Source organism: Candoia aspera, chromosome 3, assembly GCF_035149785.1.
Source record: "Candoia aspera isolate rCanAsp1 chromosome 3, rCanAsp1.hap2, whole genome shotgun sequence".
NCBI classification, from domain to species: Eukaryota; Metazoa; Chordata; class Lepidosauria; order Squamata; family Boidae; genus Candoia; species Candoia aspera.
In genome coordinates this window covers 157,926,117-157,948,323 of record NC_086155.1, presented here as the reverse complement: position 1 = coordinate 157,948,323, position 22,207 = coordinate 157,926,117, and the positions used below count along the sequence as shown (strand labels likewise).

At 36.7% G+C, this 22,207-nt stretch overlaps 1 protein-coding gene across 7 annotated transcripts in view; it reads left to right on the top strand.

Annotated features, from left to right (window-relative positions):
* PTPRM (protein tyrosine phosphatase receptor type M) overlaps nucleotides 1-22,207 on the top strand; it is a 516,027-nt gene that overhangs the window by 351,083 nt on the left and 142,737 nt on the right. For 3 of the 7 annotated variants that reach the window (XM_063299120.1, XM_063299117.1, XM_063299116.1), the window contains one exon: nucleotides 1,135-1,164. The exons of the other annotated variants lie outside the window; for them this stretch is intronic. In XM_063299120.1, coding sequence (XP_063155190.1) covers nucleotides 1,135-1,164 — 30 coding nt within the window. The remainder of the gene's footprint in view (nucleotides 1-1,134; nucleotides 1,165-22,207) is intronic. 7 annotated transcript variants of the gene reach the window in all.

The window sequence follows — 22,207 nt, the reverse complement described above, 5'->3', positions numbered from 1 at the left end:
GCTGTTTCTGAAATTACTTAACTGTACTGAGAGATATGGTAGCACTAATTATTATGCATTCCTGTTTTTATAATAAACGTTAGTGCTGTGTCTTGAGATTCTAAAAAGAAAAGAAAACTGTAATTCTCTATCTTCAAGATGTAGACTGTCAATATTTCTGTAATGCACAGCAGTTCGTTCAAAGGAGTTGTTTTTTATGCAGTTCAAAAATGCAATTAATATATAACAGCTTTCCTTTTGAAACACATATTACATCTTCCTCTTCAAATAGAATTTTAACATTTGTGCATTTAACAACTACTCTATACGGGGTTAAATATTAAGGAAGTAACATCTTGGGCATAAATAATACTGGAAAATAAGAATATAAAACCAGCAAACATTTCTATAGGCAAAAAAATGGGAGATAAAATGTGATGAAATCCTTATTTTCAATGAGATGCTTACAACATGTAGCTGAAGAAAAATTAACATTATCTACAATTGGCCTTTATAAGGCCTATTTATGGTAAAGTGTTGATTGTTTTGTTTTGCCATAGTCAATAAAATACTGTGCTTATTTATATATATTATTTTACTGCTACTTATATACTTCTGTTACCTGTAGTATAGTTTTATACTTTTAAACTTTACAGTATTCTTAACTTTTAAGATCTAACAAATAGAAATGTCTGTTACATTGAAGCATAGCTGAACTTTAAAAAGATACAGATCTAGAAAGAGCTGCATAACCCACAGTACACTGGCAAAATAAAAACATTTTTTTCTGTTCCAAATGTCTTAATTATGTTTTAGAGATGTCTGCTGTTATTTTTTCTGGAAGTGTTATAATATGAATTATCTGTGTGTCTCTGCATTTATGTCTTATATGCATGTGAGAGAGATATAATTGTTACTGATGGCTACTAAAAAAACTCAGTTATGAATTTACTGCTAAAGCTGTTGCGAAGAGTGAATATATCATCTGTCTTTTCCAGATGTGGTGCATGGTATGAGATGCATTCTTGCTATCTTTTCATTTGTTTCTCCAGTTCTAGCCTCATCTCGATTTTTTCATACATTAATATTTGGCTTTTCTTTCCTTCCATTTCATCTTTTCCTACACTGCCTAAAATCCTTCCACCATCATGGCAGAAGAAGCTATCACTCCTACACTTATTACCTGTAAGTAACTTACTTGTGCATCATCAGAGTCATGCTTTCTGCCATGTTGTTCTTCTGTGCATGAATAGTGTATACTAATAATTCCAGTTCTCCTGTGAAACTCAGAACACTTTTCAACTTTGCTTGAAACAAAACATCTATCTGTCATTGCAATGAAATCCATTTCTCCGTAAGTTCCTTTGCCATGTATTTTGTGTTGATGTATTGTAAACTTTTTTTTCCATTGAAAACCGTTGGAGAAAATAAGCACAATTACCAAAATGTACTCTTAAAAATAATACTCAGTATCTTTAATTCAAATATTTGCACCAGACCCTCTACCTATTTCCTTAGAAGTAATTCCAATCTTATATAGAATGAGGCCCCAAGGGGGGGGAGTCTACTTTTTTGTCCTTACTGAAACATGGAAGGTATATACATGTACAATCATTTATTGTATATCCACTGCTTTTTAATATCATTCATAACAATTACAGTACTGCTGGAATGTTGTTGGATAATATAACATCAGGCACCCTTCTCCAATCTAGTGTCTTTTTATACTTTGGATTTCAAATTCCATACCTGTTGCCATGTGCGATAATAATTATCTTGCTGAAGTCCAGTATGTTGGGAAGAAACTAGGTTGGGCAAGGCTTAAGGCAGTGACTGCCATTTTGATAAATGAGGTACACAAAACAAGAAATAATGCATATTTGAATTTTTCAAAAAGTTTACAGGATTTTGTTTATATGTGTCTCTGTGTGTTTTAAATTCACAAGGATTGTTTATATGATACGATGGTCTGTGAGGAAAAAGTTTATTATTTTCTTTGTCTATTTCCATGTCAGCTGACATTGGAAGCATTGTTGTTGTATGTATGCTCTTCTCTCTACTGGTTGTATATGGAAATACTTCTTAAGGCCATGTTATGCTGCATGATGAAGCTCCAATGGATAGGTAATTTATATTGTTTTGCTGCTGTAGTTTCATAACAAATTGAACTGTTAGATTTCAGGTGATTTAATGAAATATTGAATCATTCCAAGAGCACAACTATGAGGAATGAGGTAAATATACACAAATCAGTATGTAGCTAAAGGAAAGCAACAGATAAAGAAAATGAATTTAGATGTCTTGTTCATGAGCTTTAGTAATTGTTGGCCCAGAAAAGTTAAAACAAACTGCTTATTTCTGTGGGGTGACATGTTTTCATTTATATAACTATTATATAACTATTATATAATAGTTTAGTATTCATATATGATCCTATTTTAATTGAAATTTGAAATGTTTATTCTATATTTAAATCCTACAAAAGATTCTTTGACCAAAATACTTGTCTTGATCTTATTGATGGGAGTTATGACTAGAGCAATATTGATTTGATCTGAGGTATGATTTGTTAGAATTATTTCATATTTTCCACCAGGTAATTAGACTTAGCTTGAAACATTTCTTCATAATTCCCACCCACCCTTATCCCCCATTATTTTTTTCCCTGCCCTAATATTATGGAAATGTATATATTCCTATTTCAAAATTAAACAGCCATCTAAGTTTGGACCCAAAGGGAGTCCAAATGGTATCAAATTGTGTTTACCACAGAAGAAAGACAGGTAACATAGCCCCAAGGCTAAATGCACTAATTTCCTGCAGGGTGAAACCATAAGTTCAGGATTAAAACTGGTGAGGCACTTTTCAGATCAGTATAAATGTGGAGTGGGTGCATCCCAGAATCAAGGCTGGGGAAAAAATAGCAAGAAGTCCATTGACTCAGAAGGGTTGGCGGGGAGGAGAGAAAAAGATTTAAACCCTGGGCCTGAGAGATATGTTGGGGGCTTTATTTCTGTCTTCTGCAGATACATAACTCTTCTACTTTCTGCCATAAAACAGTTTATTTAGAAGTACTGAGTCCATGGCATGTTATCTGGTTTCTGAAAGCAGTCAACCCTTTGTGGTAGACCAAATCAGGAAACAGGCACCACAAAAAATACTACAACTCTACTTTATTGATATAGGCTGCAATAACAGAATTTTGAAAGCTTGACAGAGTTTTTCTTTCCCTCCCTCTTATACCTAAAAAAATCAAGACAGGGCAATCTTAAGTTTATTTCTCACACTTTCCTGCTGTCCTGGCCTAAACCTATGTTTCACTAATAGTTGCTGCCTATTTTCTTCAAGACCATCTCTGTACATATACAGGGTTTTGCAGAGTGTAAATATATAGCCATGCCTGATCTGAAGCCTGACAGCAAGATCTGCCTGTTTATACTCCCAACAGAGCCCATGCTCTGATGGTAGGTAATGTGCAGTGCATCCCCAAGAATCAGTTGTACCATATCAGGGCCTCATACAAGTGCTATTCTGTCATTATCAAGAAATTCCTCTCATTGCTGCTGGAGGCCTTGTCTGGCTTTCTACCAGGTTTCTTCCTTGTACACAACTCTCTAAAAAACTAGGTTCCATGTTTTTTGAACCATTTCCCATATTTACACAAATGAATCATGTTGTCTTTTGTCTACGGCTTTGAGCCACACTAAAAAATTACATCCAGTTTTCCACTGTTTCTGCCTGATTCTAGAATGTTCCCCTTGCTCATTGTACACATCTGGACCATTACCACCTTATCTAGATCAGGGGAAGAGGAAAAAATTGAGGTGGAATGTATTCTGGACTCCCAGCAAACATTTAATTTACTGGAAGACTGCCCAGATACAGAAAGCTCATAGGAAGCAGCAGGTGACGTACACAACCCCATCCTCCTTCGACAGTTTTATTTTCAATACACCCAAAGGACCTCATTGGCCACATATTCCATCTGCAGCATCTGAATCTTGACTGCCAAAGAAGACATGAAAATTCTCCTCCCAATCCAGACTTCCAGACTGGAGGAGAGAGCGAGAGAGATGTTTAAAGGGAGAGAGACTTTATCAGAAATGGAACAAGGACATAATGTCTTCCAGACTCACGCAGCCAGAGGAAATAAGGGTAAATAGACCTCCAGGTCCAGTAGGACAAGGAAAGAAGTTAGAGAGGCAGCTAGCATAAGGGCTAAAGCCAGATAAAACCATTGCATAAGCATGGAGTAATCTCAAGACCAGGAAAAAGCCCAAAATCCATGTACTCAGAAGAAAAGGAGAAAAAGGCTTAAGATTTAAACCCTAAGTCAGACAATCAATCTGTCATAGGTAGTTGTTCTACACGTATGACTTTATTTTTGTCTATGATAAAACAGCTTCTCTAGAATTATTACATTGCTGAAGTGTCTGCTGTTATGTAGTTCCTAAATGCAGGGTTGAGTTTCTGAAAGAGTAAAGGTTGATTTCCGTGCCTGGCCTGAATTCTGACAAAAGGTGCCTGCTCCAGAAAGAGAATTGAGGGAGTCCATTAATTGCTTTATCCTTCTGATATTGTGGGACTGAAATCCAATCCCTTCACTGATTAATCTAGTTACATTACAAGAATGAGAGAATGATTCTTCCATACCCCTATAACCCTTTGCATGCCCCCACAATTTGCTTGCCAAAGAAAGATTGGGAATTCTCCAGAAAATATTGGAAGATTGCTAAGAAATACAGGGGGTGAGAAGTGGATAAGAGAGTTCTGTTGCATACACTGACTTCCACATAATTGATTTTCATCCTATGTATATATACTAGGCTTAGTATAGGATCTCGTCTTTTGTCAAAACAAAGTTGGTAATCACTAGATGCATACACAAAAAAGAAAATATGTTTTATTTTGAGCTTGGAACAAAATGACAAAATAGTATAAGCCCCATTGTAAAATGTTTTATTAGCTGGAACAAAACTTGAAATGGGCATTCCAATTTTTGTCTGAATAAAATTCAAAACATTTCATGTGTCCAACCCGTAAGAAACAATGAGTATTCAGGGCCAGTTGCTTTCCCTAGTCAGTGTCAATCCACATGTCTGTTGCCCTCAGAACTATTAGACTCAGGATTGCAACCTTTGAGTGCAACAGCTGCTCAGACAAAAATTTCATAGCTATTGAACAGGCATGGAGGAGGGGGAAGATTGGTTGGTGGGAATGTCCCATTAATATCTCAAGTCACCTGAGCTCTATTATGCAGGTATTTCATGATATGCCCTGTACATAGAATGCATTTTTAAAAATTTACAATTTATGTGGTAAATATTTGCTACTTATTTTGACAGGATCAGCAGCAGACAGAATTCATGTCATTGTCAAGAATAGTGTTTCATTCTTACAAACTTTGGTGCCAAATAATCATCATAAGCCACTGATATAAAAAGAACTGCCAATTAGATTTTGCAAAACTTGTTCTATCCCACCACTGTCAATGGTGCTATTCAGTGATAAAGCTCAGGCTGCTTATTTCTCATCTGGAATATTTTTTTTCTATTTATAACTATGAAATGACAGCAAGTAAAAGAGAACAAACTGGAAAGAATATTTACCTGTAACTTTAGAAATTAATGATGTATTATATTAGTTGTGCCTGTCAACTTTAAATCATTGGTAGTTTCTCTTCTTGAATTGGTCCTGAGATTGCCTGCAAAATGTATTAGGTGGCATACATTTTTTTCTGCACCATGAGAATACAGAATACTGTTTTATTTCTCTATACATCTGCCTCTGAGGTTACCAAAATGATGCCTCCTGTTGGATTTTTAAAAAGCATAACCTACCCTGTTTTAATCCTTACAGCAGGCGTGTCCAACCCGCACCCCACAGACCACATGTGGCCCTGAACAGCTAGTAATGCAGCCCCCCAAAATTGTAAACTTTTGACATTATTTTGCAATTTTTTTCGTGACTTGATTGCGCGGTGCTTGAGTGCGAACTGCGTAGGTAGAAACAACGGAAAGCTGTGTAGGGGAGGGGGCAGTGCAGAGCTAACACCGCTGCCGCCCACTACACATGTCAGCCTGTGGTGCTTTGGCATTATATATAATATTTCAACCTACCTACACGTATTCTGTGATGACAGGCGTTTATTGTTATTATTAAATAGACATGTAAGTTTTCTGATTTGATTATTAAACTTTGTTTATTTGCCTACCTAACAATTTACTATGGGCTTGTTGTGTTATTTCTTAAAAATATATATTTATTCCTAAATAAATTTATTCCAGCATGACTTCAATGTCGTTTCAACAGAAAAGAAAACCCAAAAAAAGAAAAGAAAAAAAGAAAAATTGCGAATGAAGGAAGAATATTCAATGAAAAATGGACAGATGAGTACTTTTTTGTCAAGACAAATACTAAGGCATTATGCTTAATTTGTAGGGAAAATGTGTCAGTTTTCAAAGACTACAATTTGAAAAGGCATTATACGGAAAAACATGCTGCTAAATTCAAAGCGTATCAAGGAATTTGTTGTAAAGACAAATTAGCAGAACTGAAAAAAAGACTATCGTCTCAACAATTGTTTTTAAAAAGTCACAACCCAAAAGGACTCTCTTATAAAAGCAAATAAATAAATAAAAGCTAGCTATTTGGTAGCAAATCTGATTGCAAAAAAATCAAAACCATTTACCGATGGTGAGTTTATTAAGCAATGTATGGAAAGTGTGGCAGATATAATTTGTCCTGATAAAAGAAGCAATTTTTTTAAAATCAGTTTGTCTCACCAGACTATAGCCAGGCGAATTGAAGAAATAGGAAAATCTTATCAAAAAAGGTTTGAAGAGTAAAGCTGCTAATTTCAAATTTTATGCTTTGGCGATGGATGAAACTACTGATGCTACAGATACGGCTCAACTTGCCATTTTTATTAGAGGTATTGATAACTAATATAATGTCACTGAAGAAGTCTCTTGATTTGTACGAAGCAGTAAAAATGACATTAAAACAATTTTCTTTAACCATTGTCAACATATCCGGTATATCTACTGATGGCGCCCTGGCGATGGTTGGTAAAAGTGAGGGACTTAACAAAATTGATAGAAGACTATGCAAGTGCTGCCTACTCACAACTCACGTTTGATGAAGTATCACTGCATTCTACATCAAGAAAATTTATGTGTGAAAGCAAATGGATAATGTCATGCAAATTGTCATCAAAGCAGTGAATTTCATAAGGGCCAAGGGACTGAATCATTGCCAACTCTAGGAGTTCCTTAAAAGTATGGATGCTGATTATGGGGACATCATTTACTTTTCTGAAGTACAGTGGCTAAGTCAGGGTAAAATGCTGAAAAGGTTTTATGATTTGCGAAATGAAATCAAGTTGTTTATGGAATCAAAAAGAAAATTTGTGCTAGAACTTAAAGATAAAAAATGGCTCACAGATTTAGCATTTTTCGTGGATTTGACCACTCATTTAAATCAGTTAAACATGCATCTTCAAGGTGAAAACCAACTTATCACTGTAATGTTTCAAACCATAACAGTGTTTGAAATGAAACTTAAAAGTATGGTAAGTTCAAGTTATGGAAAATAATTTTATACATGTTAATATGTTGGCTAAACACAGTCCTGTGAACAATGAGAAATATGCAGCCTTGCTTTTCGGTTTGATACAGAAATTTGAGACAGGTTTCAAGAGTTCCGGAAAAATCATCAATATTTTGGTATATTTCCAACTCCGTTTTCAGTTGACATAACTACATTTCCTCCGAATTTTCAAATGGAATGCATAGAGTTGCAATCAGACATTCAACTCAAAGAAAAATTTGATCATGTCTCTCTACTGGACTTTTATAAGAGAAAAATATCTCTCACTTCACAATCACACCTTATTCATGACATCGCTTTTTGGCAGCACATACATTTGTGAGCAACTATTTTCAAGGATGAAGCACACGAAGAGTAAAATTAGAAGTAAAATTTCTGACAAGCACCTTGAGAATTCACTGAGAATTGCAACCACTTTCATCGAACCAGACATTGATGCATTAGTTTCACAAAAACAAATATTCCACTAGTTTTATGTTGCCCTCTTTTTAAAACTTTTATAATAAAAAATATAAAAAATAAATAAATGAAGTTTTATTACTTATATACATTAACTATATGATATATTTTATGTGTGGCCCGAGACAATTCCTCTTCACTCAGTGTGGCCCAGGGAAGCCAAAAGGCTGGACACCCATGCCTTACAGCTTCAATACTTAATGTTATACCTGAATTGTCCACTTGAATCTAAGGTTTCAGAATATTTGAATCTGACTTTAGGTATAAGACCAGCATCATGTGTTTTTGATGTCATCATTGCTTATGTTATGAAGTATTTTCTTCACTGTTGCTCTCATTTAAGAGAAACCATTATATACCAAAATGTGGGGAATATGCCTGTTGCATGAAAGCTTTAATGAAATCTACAAACTGGCTTAAAAATAACAAGAATCAAATTAATTGCAACCAAAGCTGTACATTTGTTTCCATGACAGTCCTTTGCATTTTGGAGGAAGGGCAATCTCTGTTCATTTATCTGAATTAGTAAACTCAATATCCCTTTTCACTAGAGTGGTATGTCATTGCTTTGTCATATGTCTGACACTGTGTACAATACTTCACAAATAGAGTTTCTTCCAGTTAATTTCCCATAAGATGCCATAGTTGTAAATCCTTGGAATAAACTTACCACTTTTCAGCACTGTTGGTTTTTGTGATATCATCTCTAGGACTGCAATTTAATTAGATTATAGTACAGTATAATTAAGTCAGATTGAGCCAATGCAAATATGGTATCAGAGGTTGTAGTAGATTATGCTTATTATGCTGCATTACAAATAAATTAATAAGCATCATTATTATTGACTTTTAATGTATAGGCCAAAATCTGTATAAAGTAATATTAAATCCTTAACTTTAAAATATGATCAAAGACAGCAAATACTAAATTATGCTTGATTCAATGATCTATTTTTAAAAAGTTGCAGATTTTAAAGAAATGTTTAATCAATTATCAGATGCTATTTATTTTTTGCCTATATGTGTACCTCAGTATAGAGTAAATCAGAATATATATTCTGAAATAACTTTTTCAAGTTACTTCAAGGTTGTTTCAAATCTGATAATGTGATTACACCACTAGGAAAAATAATTTACATAAAATGATAAATTCCTGAAACTGATCAGTCTGCTCCAAAGAAAACAGAATCTAAAATTTGCAGTAAATGATTTAAATGTACAATTCCTAGCATGCACAGAACAGGCTATCTTGATTTCCCATTAATATACAAATACAATAGAAGTGTAACAGGTAGCACAATGCATACAATATGGCTATTTAACATGATTCAGAACAGTTTACAACCCTAAATATGATTGCTAAAGAAAAATCTTCATTCCCCATTCCCTCCTGATAACAATATAGAGCTTGCAATTTGAGTAAAGATGGTATTAACTTTTCATTGTTAGTAATTGAGTGATTGAAACCTTAGTTCTGACTGCAATAAGGATAATATTGTGCATTTCTATTCGGCTTTTCTAATTATTCATGTAGCTGTGGGATTAATATAAGATAGAAAAGGTCACTTGATGTAATTGGTTACTGCAACACTATGGATTTTTTTTTTTTTTTTGGTGATTGTTAGGGTTATACTGTCAGACAATCAACCAAATGAGTTCAGGCTAGTGATCCTTAGGAAAATGAATTAACCTCAACAATAAATAAAAGGTTACCATTTACTTCAAGCTCTCCCAAACTACCTAATCTTGATTAATTGTGTTTTTCCCTTTCGGCAATATATACACTTTAAAATGCTATTAAAATTATTAATGCATGTTAATATATAAAAATAATGCTGGCTACTAAATAGAATGAATGCGTCATATCTTCTGATTATTAAAATAATTACCAGCATCAAATTAGGTTGCTAATATACATACATATTATACTATCCCTTTTTTGAAGGAGGATAGTGCAATTTACAGTGTTTTTATTCTGTTCTAACTTTACAATCACTTTCTAAAATAGCTTTGTCAAAGAGATTGTAATCTGTTCAAGGTTACTATGAGTTTCACAGTAGAACGAACATTTAGCCATAATTATGACTCCCAGTTTTATCATAAACAGTTTTTAACTGGGTTTTTTAAATGTTAAAATGTTCAGTAAATGAATTGATTGTATCACTATATTTACATAGCAAGTTCACTGCCTATTTCCTGGGTTTAAATTTTAGACCTTAGTCTTGGTGAGTTATCTGATACTGCAATATTATTCATAGTTTTGACTATTTCTGGATTCTGAATGTTTCTGTGTTTTATTTTAATATATAAAGTAAAAGCTATAATATATGTGAATCAAAAATAAGTGTCCTTTCTAGCTTAAAAAAGAATGTCAAATCTACTAAAGATTAGCTGTAAAAATAAGCTTAGAAAATCATTACTGCAAGTAACTTTTTTAATAAATCATTTTCAGCATTTTGTCATTTCTGTGAACAATTACATTTTTAAATGGCTTGAAAACTAGAATCTGAATTTTAAAAACTGCATTTGTAGTTTAAGGAATAAAATTATAGTAAATTTAAACACAGAATCCATATAGGACAGATGCTGTCCTTTTTATCCTGTTTTAATATAAAAGTAAGATATACTACTTGCCATTAAGACTGAAGTAATATTTTTATAGCATCCTGCCTAAGAATTTTTCTCTTTTTGCAATATCTAATTAACTAGAAAATTTTAGCAGCATGTTCATCCCTTCTCTTTCAGTTTTCTCTTCTGGGAGTGCTATGCAGGTGTGGTGTCTATAAGAACTTTCAATCTTTTCTTTCTTTTGGTCAGAATTGAAAACATACACACACACACCAGCTTTTCATCCTGCTTTACCGGAAACAGACTGACATTTAGAGTTAATTCATAAATGTAGAAAAGTATATTATGGACATTTTCATTAATTTTTACATGGATAAATATCTGAGGGAATGGAATTGAAAAAGAAACCCGTTACCCGAAAAACAAAATAAAATAAAACCCCAAAAATATTTGCTTAAGCTAATTGTAGCAGTTTTAGCAGCATGGAAGCCTGAAAACAGTCAGGCTGCTTTAATGACTGGCCCAGAGGTTCTGTGTTCACACAAAGTCCAAAGCACTTCTTCCAAACCATTTCCAAGAATACAGAGTCATAATAAATACCTGAATTATGCTTCCATATAATTTATATTGCAATCCACTTGCAGTCCTTCTAGTCCTCTTCTCCAGAGATCTTCCTATTACCCATCTAGGCTTTTACCGTGCTTATCCATGAAAATGGTTTCACATTTATACCTTCTAATCTTAATCCCACTTTCCTTCTAAAACTGGAAAAATAATTTGAATTTGACTTTCTGATCTCCAAAATTCTCTGTTTCTGCATGTCAACCAGTAACTTAACAGTACAGAAAACTGGATCTAGCCACTACAGAGGAGCTACTGCTTTCTTCACTTCAGTGGTCTTGGCAATATTGCTTAATAGTTGGAAGGTCTGAGGGTCTCAGCTGATTACAGAAAGGGTTGAGAATCTAACTCAGTTTTCCAATGCAGAAACAGGCCAGTGGAATTATTTTTGTCTGTGTAATGATTGCCTACTCTAATAGACTCAGACTCACAAGCAGGTACTTAATGATATCTGATTTATTAAAAGAATAGTATGCAAATACAGAGAAAGCTGAGAATGAGTAAAAGCGTGCCAAATACAAACTAAAAACCCTCAGCTCAAACGTAATCCCTCCCCTCGCCCTGCCATTGCAAACTCCCCCCCCCCCAGGTGCTAGTAACCGTTTCTGCTGATGTCCTGGGAAAGGAACCTTGAACACACGAGATAACCCAAACACATTCCAATCCAGCTACTAACATATAACAATCCCACGAGATAGAATCCTCCTCCCCTCCCAGACGAAACACGCATCAGCCAAATGACGTTATGATGTACCGGCAACATTGGAACGGTGAACATGACAGTCTGCCAAATTCATTTCCCCTGCTGCCCATGCATTATTACCATGTTGTATGCAAGGAATCATCATAAATCAATCCCCCTTCCTTTTTTTTCCAAAGGGAGTTTCATGTGAGCAGAAATCCATTCACAGGTATTCTGGAGCCAATCTATCAAGTAACATAGATATGTATCACACATGTCATTCTCAGATTAAGCATCTGAAGAACTGGAGCAAACTGTTCAGGTTTACTAAGAGTGAAAGTGGCTTCTCATTCTCAATAAAATGGAGAACATGGAAATAGGTCATTAGACTGTTGTTCACTTAACAATTTATACTTGGAGGAATTTGGCAAAGCACCCAGCCCTTGGTAACACATTGTCATGAGATGGCAAAGCCAGAAGTAAAGCTTGAGAATTCTGGGGAAAATAAGCACCATTCATGAAACTTCTGGAATGAAAGTAATGACAGAAGCTTTTCTTACTCTCTACAAATATATCACACTCTGTTTTGCTGGTTTCAACCATCATCAACCATGATCCATTTTCATGTATTCTCATGCTCCTTGTTTTTATTTTTGTCTTCCTTTGAATCCTTGATATTGGTGAAGTACATCATGTGATTTCTCATTTGGTACTGGAATTTCTTATTCCTTTCTTGGCTTGATCTTCTGACCAAGTATTGATCTCTGTGCCTGCTGCTACTGTTTCCTTGTCAGCAGTATTCTGACAGACATTGCAACTTTGGGTAGAACAATATATTTGAAGAAATAAAGATTTTGCTTGTTTGCTTGTTTAAGAAGTACTTATTTCATCTTTTAATTAAAAAATATTCAGTGTGCTTAAATGAATTAGAATTCTAAAGTAAAAATATATAATCTATAATTGATTCATATAGGTTGAATTAAATGCAATTGACCTGCAATAGATCAATCAAACACTAAAATCAGCTAGGAAATTAAAACAGCAAAACAAATTGAGCAGATTAAACTGTTTTTCCAGCTACCAAAGACTAATTAAAAGTAAGTATTGGGTGTAATACTGAGAATGGCCAGTCCACAATCAGCATCTGTAATATTACCCAGATAGTAAAGATCACCCAAATAATATTCTAACGTGATCATTAAAAGAGGTAAGTTACTTCATCCAGAACTGCTTAAGTCTTGTCCCTCTGTTTAGATGGACATCATACAAACAGATTTTCAGAGCAATCATAATAATTCTCTAAACCAACCGAGCAAAAGTTTTACCTATTTCCTGAATAGAAATTGCGTTGCTTTCTTAGAAATATGAAAGGTATCTAAATTCCAATCCAAAAATAGTTAGATCAGTTCATATCAGAAGTCTCACAGATTGAAATATCTCCAGCCAACAGCTGGGGATATTTCACCACAGCTTTTGACAATGAGAGAATCCAGAAAAGTGCTTCTGAGAAATACGATTATACCTGGACAAACTCACACAGGAGATAAAGGATATCTACCATGCAGACAAAGCCCAGTTCTTTTGTTCTAGCACATAGGTAAAAATAAAGAAAAAAGCCAAAGAAGTAACAGGATGTTAAAGCCCTACATTAATATGGGAGTAGCAAGTAAGACAAAACAAAACAAAATTGGATGAATTTAATAACATTTTCACATTGCACTCTCCAGTTAGCACTGTCTCAATCAAATAAGAGAGAGCAGGAAGTTTTCAGTGTGTCTGCCCACTGAAATTAGGAACTTTATGGATAGAAAAATTTTGGCTTGTCTATGGTAGCAATTATGTACTTGTTGCTATAGTAAGAAGAGAATGATTAGACCATATTATGCCTATAAATATCTCTCGCAGGAAGTTATGCAACCACCAGTGAGCAGATCCAACACATGGTATCCATTCAACAAAAATGTGGAACACCAAGGGTGACATTTTTGCAATACTGTGAATAAGAAAACAATCTGTTGCAATCGGGGCTTTTTTTTCCTTTTTTTTTTTTCCAAGAATGATCATTTTGACTGGAATTGCCTTGTATTATTTCTATCAGGACTTTTTTGCTCCCAGAGTGTGTGTAATCAGAACTAAATTGCTTAACAGACATTTGTTTTCATTTTTACCAGCCTTTTGAAAAGTTGCTCTGGAAAGTTGAAATATTTTCTAGAGCACTGTGAGAGAAGACACAGGAGACTTCAGCATGAAGGGAAAACAAGCAAACATCAGTTTTCTAATGTCTTCTCTTTATACAATGGACAATATTAGTCCAATCCATTGTATTTATTTGGGGCCTCTAGTCTTGGAGAATATCCATCCTTGTCCTAATTAGATAAAGGTCTTACCAACTGAATACTGAAAAATGAAATGATGCTTCTGCATCATACATAGTTCTACTTTTCTTTTTCATTTTTTAATGTGCTGTCAATTGTGCATTTTTCTGATGAGTTTTTTGATGCAATAACTAAATGTCATCCACCTAGTATTAATTCTTAATTTTGGAAAGAAATTGCAGGTACGCAATAATGCACCAGATTTAATAGAAGTTTCTTTACAAAACAGGATAATGTACTGATGTGATTATAGATTCCTCTGACTTTGACTCTGATTTGTTTTGATATTCACACCATAGCTTGAACTTGTGTGATAGGACCAATCATCTGAAAAGGTTGTCATATATAATACAATGTGATAGTTTTGAGTTTATAACATTGAGTTTATAAGACTAACAAAACCACATGCAGTCTTCATGATATACTAATATTTAGCAAACAGCAGAATTTTGTTCTCACTGCTGGCAAATATACTGTAGAAGATATTATTGAGGCTGTTATTTTAATAGGTACAGTATAGTGGAAAAAATGTATGTTGTTTCTGTGCTTAATAGCACAACTGCAAGCTTACTAGTGTGTGTGTGTGTGTGTGTGTGTGTGTGTAGGCAAAGGAACAGAACAGAGATTTGGGATTGCTAAATTAGTAAAACAGGTGATATACTGAGCCATGTATTTGGTTTGACAAGTATAACAATGGTAGGTACTTTACTACTAGAAATTGGGTAGTATTTCTCTTAAGAAGTAAAGACAGTCTTTTGAACCTGGTTGGAAGTTGAAATATTTTGTGTTTTCATGTGAGCATTTGTGAGAGCAGGAATCTAACCTGAGCAATGATTAGTGAAGCGCATTTTATAACATAAAGGAGATCCATTTACAGGAAATACATTAAAGGAATGGACAAAGTAAGCACCAAACATGCAAAGAACATGTTTTTTCTTCATCTGTACTTTGGAAAAGCAGAATGAGGTTACCTCAGATTAGGAATCTTGTATACAAAGAGCAGGCAGAGTGACAGATGAAAAGGGGGCACAATCCATAACTCTGTTTACACCCAGTATATCCTTGAAGTCAATAGCTTGAAGTGCTGAAGAGATCATGCTGCTGGATCTGGACTTCCAAAAGAACAAACAAAAGATGGACTAAAAAAATTCCCTTCTCACCCCTATGGATGGTATGTGTCTTCCTCAACCTTGGGTCCTCTACCAGAGGCCTGGGAGTTAGAGAATTCTGCACAGTATCTCAGCTGTTCCTAGCATTGCAGTCTCCTGGACAGAGAGGTCTGGTGTTGTTCCTGAGATCGGTTGGAACCACTCTCTCAGCTTAGGAGTCACAGCCCTGAATGCTGTTACCATCACTGGGATCACTTTGGCCTTCACTTTCCACACCCTTTCTAGTTCTTCTTTCAGGCCCTGGTACTTCTCCAGCTTCTCATACTCCTTCCTGATGTCGCTGTTACTTGGCACTGGTACATCTATCACCACTGCTGTCTTCTGGCCCTTGTCTACTACCACGATGTCTAGTCTGGTTGATTGGCCAGCACCTGCCTGTCCATCTGGATCTGGAAGTCCCACAGGATCTTAGCCCTGTTATTCTCCACAACTTTCTGTGGAATCTCGCATCTGGACTTGGAGGGTCTAGTCCATACACTGTGCAGATGTTCCTGTACACAATGCCAGCTACTTGGGTGTGCTGTTCAGTGCTGTTCCTGCTTGCATCTTATACCCTGCCGCTATGTGTTGGACTGTCTCTGAGGCCTCTCTACACAGTCTACACCTTGGGTCCTGTCTAGTGTGGTAGACCCCTGCTGTTGTGGATCTGGTGCTTTGTTCCTGTTCTTGTGCTGCTATGATCAGTGCCTCAGTGCTTTCCAGCCACTGGTAGGATTTCCCAAGGTCAGCCACTTCAGCTATCTGTCGATGGTACATCCCATGCATGATCTTGTCTTGCCATGGCACTTCCTCTACTTGATCTTCCTCCCATGTCTGCTACTGCCTCATGCATTCCCTCAGCAGCTCATCTTTGGGTGCCATCTTACTGATGTTCTCCTGGATGCTCTGGGTTTCATCTAGGACAGTGGCTTTGACACTCACCAGACCCCACTGACCCTCTTTCTGGCTGGGAAAGTCTCTTGGTGTTGGACTTGGGGTGGAAGCCTCCATACATTGTGAGGAGCTTCCAGGTCTTCGCATCAGCAACCTCCATGTCCTCCTTTGGTCATCTCACTATACCAGCAGGGTATCTGATGACTGGAATACGTGTTGATGGCATGGATCTTGTTCTTCCAATTAAGCTGGCTCTTCAGGACCTGTCTTATCCTTTGGTGGTACTTGGATGTTGCTGTCTTCCTTGCCTCCTCATCGTGGTTCCCATGTGACTGTGGGATACCAAGGTACTTGTGGCTAGTTTGTATGTCTGCTATGTGGCCCACTGGTAGCTCCATCCCAGCAGTCTTAACTACCTTCCCTCTCTTTACTATCATCCAGCCACAGTTCTCCAGTCCGGATGACATCCCAGTGTCCTCACTGTAGATCCGTGTCAGGTGGATCGGTGAGTCAATGTCTCATTCACTCTTAGCATACAGCTTGATGTCATCCACGTAGAGGAGGTGGCTGATAGTAGTTCCATTCTTGAACTTGTATCTGTATTTAGTCCTTGTGATTATCTGGCTAAGGGGTTTCAAGCCTATGCAAAACAGCAGTGGGGACAGTGCATCACCTTGGCATATGCTGCACTTGATGGCCACTTGTGTGAGCTGTCTTGAGTTGACTTCCAGTGTTGTCTTCCACAGTTCCATTGAGTTCTTGAGGAAGGTCCTTAGTGTCCTGTTGACTTTGTATAGCTCCAGGCATTCACAGATCCATGTGGATGGCATTGAGTCATAGGCTTTCCTGTAGCCAATCCAGGCTGTGCTCAGATTGGTCTGTCTAGACCTTGAGTTTTGGGCAACTGCTCTGTCTGTGAGCAACTGGTGTTTTGAGCCTCTGGTGTTGTTCCCAATGCCCTTCAGAGCTGTGCTCATGTACTGGCCCATATGGTCCTGTAGCTTGGCAGCTATGATGCCTGAGAGAACTTTCCATGTTGTGGGGAGGCAGTTTATTGGCCAGTAGTTGGACTGGGCTGTTCCGTTGTGGGGGTTTTCATGATCAGCACCGTCCTTCCTTGTGTTAGCCAGTCTGGGTGGGAGCCTGCTGTTAGCAGCTATTTCATCTGTGCTGCTAGGCATTCATGCATTGCTGTTAGTTTCTTTAGCCAGTAGGTGTGGATCATGTCTGGGCCAGGTACTGCCCAGCTCTTCATGTTCTTGACCCGTTGTTGGATGTCTGCTACTGGGATGGTGACTGGTTCCTGCTCTGGGAGATTTCTGTGGTCTGCTCTCAGGTTCTGCAGCCACTTTGCACTGGTGTTATGTGTCTTCTCTTTCTCCCATATGTTCTTCCAGTACTGTTCAGTTTCTGCTGTTGGTGGCTCTGCTGTTACTGTGTTGTTGCACTGCAGTTGGGAGTACACCTTGGATGGTTCTTTGGAGAATGGGGCATTTATCTTTTTGGCCTCTGTTTCTAGTGTATCTCCTAACCTGGTACCCACATGCTGTGAGCCTTTGTTTAGCAGTCTCTAGAGCTTCAGATGGAGTCAGGCCCTTGTATTTTTTCAGTAGCTAAGTCTTAGCCTTAATCTCCACAACCTTCTGTAGGGTACATATGGATAAGCATTTCAGAGAAATTAGTTTCATTGGTCCCATCTCTTACCATTCTCTCAGAGGTCCATCAATAGCCATTTACTCAAAAATATGACAGTTTTGTACGCTAGCTGTTCATAATAGCTTGGAATGCATTTTATCTTCTTTGTGTGGATTTGAAAACATAGTGAGGAGAATTGAATCTTGGCATTTTGGAGTGAACTAGTCCTGGGTTGGGGTTATTTTATTATATTTTTTGAATCCTCATAGTTATTTAATGAAAACTGCAGTAGAGAGGTATTTTTCCTTCTATTGATCTATAAATTGAAGGAAGATTAGTTTTAAAAGCATAATAGCTTTTTAGTGAGTGTTTAAAAGAAGGGCAATACCTTATTGTCAGGAAGAGCTTTGAGGGGAAGAAAAATTCAAAAATGAAAGGAAGTGCCCTGCAGCTTAATAGCTGTATCAGTGAAGGATGCTGTAATGAGACAGAAATGAAAAGCATTTTGATAAGGAAGGTCATTTTCTGTCATTCACTTAACTTAAAACTTTCCTGAAACTCCATTTGGGTTTAATTGAGGATGGTATCAAGTCTGAGAAGTTTGTGTCCTTAAGAAGTACCTAGCCTATGATTTTATGTATGTTGATTCATGCCTTTTAACTATTCTTTATTCTTACACAATCAGATATTCCATTTGTTCAGGGCTGGACTGCAGAGGTTCTTAACCATCAAGCTATCACAGTATAATTTAACTTGGCCAAAGTAATACAATGCATGAAGAATTACAGGACAGGATAAATATGCTAGTTAAGGGTCTCAGCATGATGTTGAACTTGGAACTTATCAGCGGGCCTTAGGTATGGCAAAAAGAATAATTCTATGTAATTGGAAAGAAAGTCACTCTCCTGATTTTAAGGAATGAATCTAGAATACATGTTTGTTACCAATTTTTGAAAAGTCTGTTCTAAAAATGAGAAGATGATATAGTATGTTGCTATGTGATCTAGATTTGATGACAAGCTTAATGATTGAATTAATTTTATATTACCTGTACTTATCAATACTTCTATTAATTAGGTTTTGTCACATTTAGTTTATTTTAATTATTGTAATATATTTAGGGATTTTTTTTCTTCAGTGTATTTAATGTAGAGCCTTTTTTTTTGTATTTCACCATTTCAGCAAATAATATTAATTGTAAAAAATAAGAATTATTTTTTACAAGAGACAGTAGTCAGTAAAAATCACAGGTACATGGAAGATTCCAAACAGTATTCTACAAATGTTAAAGGAACAGGAACTTAATAGAAGTTAATGTATTTGATTATTTTAGAAGCACTCATCTCTGAGCAAAAAAATATATATATTTTATTTAGCTAAGACATAACATAACAGCATAACAGAAGAACATACTGGATCAGACCAATGGCTCGTTTAATGCCAGATGGTGGCCAACCAGATAGATTCTGGTAGCTCACAACACAGATTGGAGGGTGCTATGAGTTCTAGTTCCGCCTTAGGCACAAAGCCAGCTGGGTGACCTTGAACCAGTCACTCTTTCTCAGCCCTAGAAAGGAGGCTATGGCAAACCACTTCTGAAATCTTGCTAAGAAAACTGCAGGGACTTGTTCAGGCAGTTGCCAGGAGTCAACACTGACTCTAAGGCAAAATAATAAAAGGAAAGAAGGAAAAGAAAAGAAAAGAAAATACTGCTTCGCAGCAGCTGTCATTCAAGGCATGCACATTGCCTTTGTCCCCAGGGGAATAGTCAAGGCTAAGACCCCCTGATAGCCTAATCCATGATGAAATTATCCAGTCATCTTTTAAAACCATCTACATTGATGCCCATCATCCCATTTGATGGCTACAAAGTCCACAGTTTAATTGTGTGTAATATAAAGAGCTAATTTTTCTCAGATTTTTCCCATTCCTTAAAAGTTTTGTGAAAACAGTACAACATAAGCATATAGCCTGAACATAGCTGGAACCAATGCATGTATTTTCGGTATTCTGTCACTTTTTCAAAAACCCTAACCCTATAAAAATTCATGTGTCATTACTGTATTAAATGTTAGCTTGTGCTTTCAGCCATCTATCTTTCCAGATATTTTAAGCAACTCATTGAAAATAAGATTGTTTCTTCTCTCTTTCTCGCTCTCCTCATATTATTTGTTTCATATGCATGATCGGATAGACAAGCAAAGTTAAAGAAAACTCAAAGGGGTTGAAGGAAAAGAGCTTTAGATTTTTTTTTTTAAAGGCACATTGTAGAATATGTTAAGTTAGGTCTTTTACAAAGGAAAAATTGCTGTTTAATCAGGATGGATTTGTGTATGTAGTACCCTACATTACAGATAAAGACAGCAATTGTTCTATGGCCAGAACCTTTTTTAAAAAAACTTTTTTCAGTTATTAAGTGCTAAAAGAGAATGATTGTGATAAGGTGTTTTTAAATAACAAAAATTGTGCTAATGTACTGTACTTCATCAGTTTGCCATCAAATTTAATAGCGTGATCTTGTGGAACTACATAGGCCATAAAATAGAGGCTGCCTGCAGATTGCCTATTTTTGTTTTAGTTAGACCTGGATAAAACCAACAGGATCAGGGGAATTTCCACTTTGGGATAATGGCTAGAAGCAAAAGTATGCAGATAACACCAAATTAAGTAGTGTACTTAAAACACAAAGATGTAGCCCGATAGCTCCAAATAGATCTGACTAAACTGGGAGAGTATCCCTTAAAATAACAAATGTGGTTCAGTTAAATAAATGTAAGATTTTGTACACCAAGACCAAGCTCCTTAGCACCCCAAAGACTCGACTGCTCCTTCCCAGAACATCCCACACAGTGCTTTAAACCCCAATTTTTACATGGGGGCCAGAAGCATACGATGGTCACTGGTATAGAACACTGCCAAGAGATCTGATAGCCCAAGAGAGACACAATCCTTCTATCCAGGTCCAACAAAGGTCATCCAACAAAGTGACCAGTACTGTTTATATCCCTTTCTCAGGTATGAATCCTTACTTGAAGAGGTTCCCCAAAATCTGTTTCCTCTAAGATCCCTGGCTGCTCGTGCATCCTCATCGGCCACTATGCACCCTCATGTGCCATCCCTGAGCCTCAATGAGCTTGCACTGTGCCTCCCCAGCCACTCACACACCCACCCTCCCCCACCCAGTACCAGTGACCCCAAGTCCTGTGCTTGGACCATGCCTCCCCTGCCATCCATGCATGCTCCCCAAGTCTTACTGTGCTTGCACCAAGCCTTCCCACCATTCACCATTGCGTACCCTCCCCGAACTTCGCTGCACTCACGCTGCATCTCTCCCTCACTCATGCACCCTTGCACACCCTCTCCCATCTGGCAGCAGTCACTTACCTGCCTGCCAGCCTACTTGCAAGCCACCTGGGACTTGCAACTTCCTGCCAGCTTCCCCGTTGATTTTGGTTGTTGAAAGCCAGCAGGAAGTTGCAAGAAGTTACTCACTTAACAACCCACAATCCTCACTTAAGGACAGCAACGGGGACTGCAGGGATTGCCATCACTAAGCAATGCAGTCACGTAATGTTGCACTTTATGACCACATCACTTAGTGACAGACTACCTGTAGGAGATATACTCAACAACACAGAAACACAAGCAATAGAAATCATATTAATTAAACTATACATTAACAATAAAATAAGGGTTATCCTGCTCTGTGCGGGATAATGCTTAAATTCCCCTGCTACATGCAGCTACAAAGAAAAGACATATGGACAACAGGCACTTAGACCACTTTTCCACTCAGGGTTTCCAGACCATAAAGATGAACCCTGATAGATTCTCTAAGCTTGCACATAATCCATTTCCCCAAAATCATCTCTCCATAGAACATCTACTAAAAAGCTATCTGTGTGTCACCCTCCTTCCCCTATGCACAATCACGTTATGACAATGCTTGGAATTAATTTAAAAGTAACACTGGTTATGATTAGCACTGAATATGCAAAATAAAAGGGATTCCCTTGATGATGAACAGAATCTGTAAGTCAAAAAAGATATTAGAAGGATGTGCTTTTTCACCTAGATAACTGCCAGCATTTTACAAAAAAGAGAAAAACACAGACGCAAAATTGTGAGTAAAAAGGTTAAAGAATGAAAAGAGATACTGAATAAAAAATAAAAATTGTTTTATTATAATAGCTTTCATATTTTTTATTTGTTGGTTATTTTTATTTAAAACATTG